At 41.3% G+C, this 5,229-nt stretch overlaps 1 protein-coding gene across 1 annotated transcript in view; it reads right to left on the bottom strand.

Moving 5' to 3' along the window:
* Window positions 1-2,108: 2,108 nt before the first annotated feature.
* Window positions 2,109-5,229, bottom strand: part of GPR139 (G protein-coupled receptor 139) — a 26,684-nt gene continuing 23,563 nt past the window's right edge. Inside the window, exon 2 of the mRNA XM_024204677.1 lies at window positions 2,109-3,043. Coding sequence (XP_024060445.1) covers window positions 2,109-3,043 — 935 coding nt within the window. The remainder of the gene's footprint in view (window positions 3,044-5,229) is intronic.

Here is a 5,229-nt window from a genome sequence, read left to right as displayed (position 1 = left end):
GTCATTTATGGGTGTGCACAGTGCATTCTTATTTGGTTGCTGTATACATCCACTTTGCACTCACTTTACAGAGGAGTAAATGGCTACACGAGGAGCAAGGCAGTGCGGAATCATGCCCTTGGGACTCATGGGTACTCAGCATTTTTTAAAACATAGTAAGACCTCAAAATATGGCAGACTGTTCAATATCTACAGATTTTTATTGAGCTTAGTTCTAGGAGGTGCTGAGTGCCCTCTATTCCCCCTCTAGGAGAATCTCAGGATGTCACAGCATTGGGTCTTTTGTGAGCTTCCTGCTCACAATGAGGCACATACACTGACACCTTGCAAACCCTGAGCTTCTCTCTTTTTTGCAGTTATCAGTTGAGAAGCCCCTATGCTCACTGACAAAGCTGTGCCCGTGTTTACCAGGCAAGGAAACAATCTTACACTCTTTATTAAGGCCTGTGTTAAGTGCTCCACAAGTAATTTACGTGTTATGATGCATGCTTTGTGAGACCACGTACCAACAACAAAGAGGGATAATAGCAAATGAAATGCCTCTCAGTAGCCTGATGTAGCTATCTTCTTCCTGTGTCTTCTACCACTGTTGCTGATATGCTTCTTATGGGTGTGGAGGAAGAGAATTTAAATATTTATCCTAGTTAAAGTACCTTAAAATTCACTGTCCAGGTATTTTGGGTAGTCTTTGTTTTTACTGTTGTGGAGTCTTTAATATGTTGAATCCACACACAGATTTTTGACTATTAAACTAAACAACTAAATGGTAAATCTGTGATAGCATAGCCCAAACAGGTTCTAATATTTAATTTTTGTATGTATAATTTCTAAAGACCCAGTCATGTGGGGTGCTGAGTAGTTTCATTGGCTCCAAAGGGAGTTGTGGTGTCCATATTTCTCATTAAACGCATAGCCAGGCTCACTAAGTCTCCTAGCATGTCAGGGAGACTCCCATTTATAACCAAAAATTCCAGCTCCTGATTTCATGGTGTTATCTCCTGCAGTGTGGGAGCGGGACGTTGGGGCTGGCAATCCAGCAGTGCAAGGGCCGGGGAGGGGGGGGTGCACATCACAAGGGGAGGACCCCATCTACATGTTGGGGCTAGAGAGCCAACGGGCAGGAGCTGGGACTCCAGGAGCCAGGTCAGCCCCAGGAGACAGGAGTTGACACTCTGGGGTAACTGCAGAGCAGGCTCACACACCTGAGGGCCTCCCAACCCAAATCTCTCTGAAATTAATTTCAAAACGTTGGTCAGTGTACATGCAGCACCTCACAGAATCGGGCCCCATGGGATCGCTGTACCTTGCAGGATTGGGCCCCAAACTTATGAGCCTTTGGAGAGTCTAATTAAAGTCACTGGAGAAATATTCTACTTTTGTTCTTGGCTGAAGAAACCTCTTTCCACCTCCCTTCAAACCCCTCCCCTCTGGCCTCTGTCTTAGATAAAACAACTTAAAGCATATAAATATTGGCAGCTAGCAGGATTGCTTTTCATGTCAAGGCTATAACAGGTGAAATATCCATCCTTGAGCCTTGAGTTGAAGCCTGGAGTTCAAGTGAGCCTGGAAGGGCTTGTCACAGTTCAAATATCTTACAGATTGCTCACTGCAGAAAGTCCTCAATAGCAGGGACTGCGTGTAGCGATATTTCATGTTAGAAATGACACATCGTTTTAGGCAAGCGCACGCAGTGCAAATGATACCTTCCACAGTACATAAAGCATTCGCTTTGTCAACAGTGAAGACAACTAGATGGTCACAGAAGTTCTTTTATGGTTACAATTAAACACCTTTGGCGTGGCTTTTCCCCCAACAACTGTACTGCACCAATGCTTGCATGTGGACACATGATAGCAATTGAACATAAAGACTCGTACTCCAAAGCATATTCAAAATGCTATGTAACAGGAAAGAGACATTTTGCCTTCTCATTCCGACTCCCAAAATGAAGTACTCCCATTCTCTGCTAACAGTCTGATCGACCTTTAGTCTGTCAGGGAAATGAAATCAGCTGACCACTTTTAAAAATAGCCACGTCAGCAGTTTACATTCTGGAGATGTAACCGCTTGAAAAGAAGATGCATCCGGAGACACTAACAATCCTCCTTTCATGGTGATATTTTTATAGGTTTTCCATTTTTATCATACTGGTAAACAAGCATTTTGATGCAGTGAGAATTGGCAGGGGAAATCCAAGGGCTGCTAGTTATTGAAAAGTTATGGTTTGTATAGAACTGAACTGGTTGTTTCTGACACCTAAAGAAAGCCTTTAGTGTCGCAGCTGCCATTGTGCGAAATCTCTTGCTAATGAAACAGTAGAGGAAGAAATTAATTGCAGTGTTCAACAGTGCTAGCATATTGGCAATATCCGACACGATATGTACCAACCAAGTGTTGTTTAAAGGTGATACATAGAGGTGATACAGTATCATGATTATTCTTGGTGCCCAAAGTATGGCAAAAATAGAAGTTATAGTAAACAAAATGGCTGTCGTTTTCCCTGTGGAATATCCTCTCAGTCGGAAATTGCATTTTCGTCTGAGCTTGTACACAATGATTGAATTCAGAATGAAGAAAATGGAACACGGTACCAAGTAAACAGTAAAACAGTGGATCCAGATAAGGACATGATGTATAGATGTGCTTATGTAGTCTTCAATCCAAATATTGGGCCACCAATAATAGGGGATGCTGGTCAAAAAGCAGGTGATATAAACACACACAATGACTTTTCGAGTACGAGCTGGGTAGGAGACTGTGTGATATTTAAGCGGATGACATACTGCTATGTACCTATCAATTGTTAATGGCACGGTAATCCAAATGGACGTATGTATGGAAGAAAATTCCAATACCTCAATTATTTTGTCAAGTATCTGAGGCATCTGCTTATTCAAGATGAAGTCCTCCAGCAAAAAGTCAACAAAGACAATGAAAAAAAGTACCAGTATGTCAGCAGCAGCTAGTGCTAAAAGATAGTTGTACGAGGACTTCTGCCTGCGAACCACCAGCTGCGATAGGATAATGACTGTCAGGATGTTTGCTGTGGAGACAGAAAAGTTCAGTTAGTTTCACAGGAGGTAGAGTTAACCTTATTTCAATGTTTGATTGAGCTGTAGCTACATTTCAGGCATGCTGTAGCAGAACTATCTTCATTAAAGTTCAAGAAATCAAAGAGTGAACTCCTATGTTGGCTGTGCCTAATTCAATCTAGTCAGTCTGTCAATTCAGTCCCACCCTGTACCACTGTGTTTAGCCAGGTTTAGCTGTTCTGTTTAGAAGAGGCAGTGACTGTTGTTTGGAGTTGGTCAAAATATTCTGTTCAAAAAATTTTTTGATGAAAAATGTATCCGTCCCCCCGCCTCCCCCTTTTTTATTTATTTATTTATTTATTTTTTACAAAAATATATATTTTGGTGTGGAAAATATTCATTTTTTCCCCCAAAAAATTTGTTGTGTGTTTTTCTTTTTACTAAAAAAACCCTTTTTTGGTTTGGTTTCCAGTTTGTTCCCCTCCCCACTTTTGTTTTCCTTTTCTTTTCCCCAGCCTTTTCCTCTCCCTTTTTAGTGACAGAAAGGAAAAAAAGAAGGTATAAAAGGGACTCAGTTACAGCTCACTTGATTCCCCTGAGAGACAGAGAGAGAGAGAGTGTGTTTGAAACCTAGGGAAAAGGATTGGAAATCAAACTGCCCTTGATAGGTCATCTTAATTTGACCATTTGGGGGCTCAATCCTGTGAAGTGCTGAGTGTCTCCTGAGAAATGAGTGCCTTCAATTCTCACTTGAGCAGGGTGAGGCACTCAGAACCATGCCTGAGGCTCTCAGCACTTCACAGGCCTTTTCTATCATGACAGTTTTGCTAGCTCTTCATTCAGGATCCATATCGACCTTAATGCCACCAGATTCATCTGCTCCCCAAACAGTTCCTTGCTTAGCCAGAGATACTCCTTAAGAATACATCTTTGACTGTGAGGCCTTGTATCTGTTGCTGCTACTGGAGTATTCCTGAGCCATTAAGGGGAAAAATGCGGTTCAAATTAAACCTTTATACTTGAGTAAAACTCTTTGAATTATGTATGAGTTCACTCAACACCACTGAAGAAATCCCGTACACTTCCTCTTTGGCTCAGACAGGATTTTGCCTGCAGCCCCATGGCCACTGTCCAGTATGCCCATCACACAACCTATGCCTAAAAGAAGGGTTACATGCTGCTTAAATAGCACAGCAATAAGGTGCCAACATATCACAGAGCTTACATTACATTAGGTCCAATCGTGCAGTCTTGTCTCAGGCAAAACTCCTATTGCTACCATTGGCAGTTTCATCAGAGTAAGGTATGCTAGATTGGTCCCATCCAAAGATTGATTAAATTGGCTAGAGTGGCCACAGTAGTGCTTTAAACAAAGATGGAGATTTGGTTTACTGACAATATGGCTTGCCAAATATTTGTGTTTGACATTTTCATAAGTGCTGTAATTACCTCTCCCTCTTCTACAGATTGCTCTCCCAAGGCAAATCAAGAGAAATTATGAGGATTTCTTGAAATCAGAAAGAGCAGAAATTATGTAAGTAAAAGTAATGATGCCCTTGTACGTGTGTCCTAAAACTGAAACGAGAATGCATATTATTTAACTATCACTTGGCAATTACGACAACTCTTGACTTTAGAAGGCCTCCCGAGCCTGCTTTCTCAAAGCAGGTTTTTAGCTGCTGGAGAAAAGAGTCACACAAATGAATGACAGGAGTAACCACCGTCAACATCTCAATTCTGGAATTAACCAAAATTCAAGAGAATGATTAAAATCACATCCTGGAACAAAGCAAACTCTTGTAGAATGGCTAAACCAAACAGTACGTGATCAAGGTGCCAGAACTATATATATGAAATGTAAAGTAGAATCTTGCCCAGAATATTATTTTAAGACTCTCTTTCAAATTAGTTTTTCTGTCATTAAGGACTATACCAGGCCTGACTCTCCTTCTCTGTTACACTAATCTTACATGGGTGTAACTCCATTGATTTCAATTTAGAGCAGCATCAGGGGGCTGTGGTAGGCAGAGTGCTCCATTTCCTTGTTTCTCAAGAAAACCTTGGTCTCTCAATAGGATCTGCTATATGGCAATCAGATATAGAATGAACAACATACAGTAACGAAAATCCTGGACTCAGAAAACTTAATGGGACTGAGAAATTACTGTAGGATTTGGCCAGCCATGTTTCATGGCCT

This window comes from Terrapene carolina, unplaced genomic scaffold, assembly GCF_002925995.2.
Source record: "Terrapene carolina triunguis isolate 2854851 unplaced genomic scaffold, T_m_triunguis-2.0 Scaffold93, whole genome shotgun sequence".
In the NCBI taxonomy this organism is placed as follows: Eukaryota; Metazoa; Chordata; order Testudines; family Emydidae; genus Terrapene; species Terrapene triunguis.
Note: the sequence above shows the minus strand (reverse complement) of the source record. Positions and strands in the feature narration are given on the sequence as shown.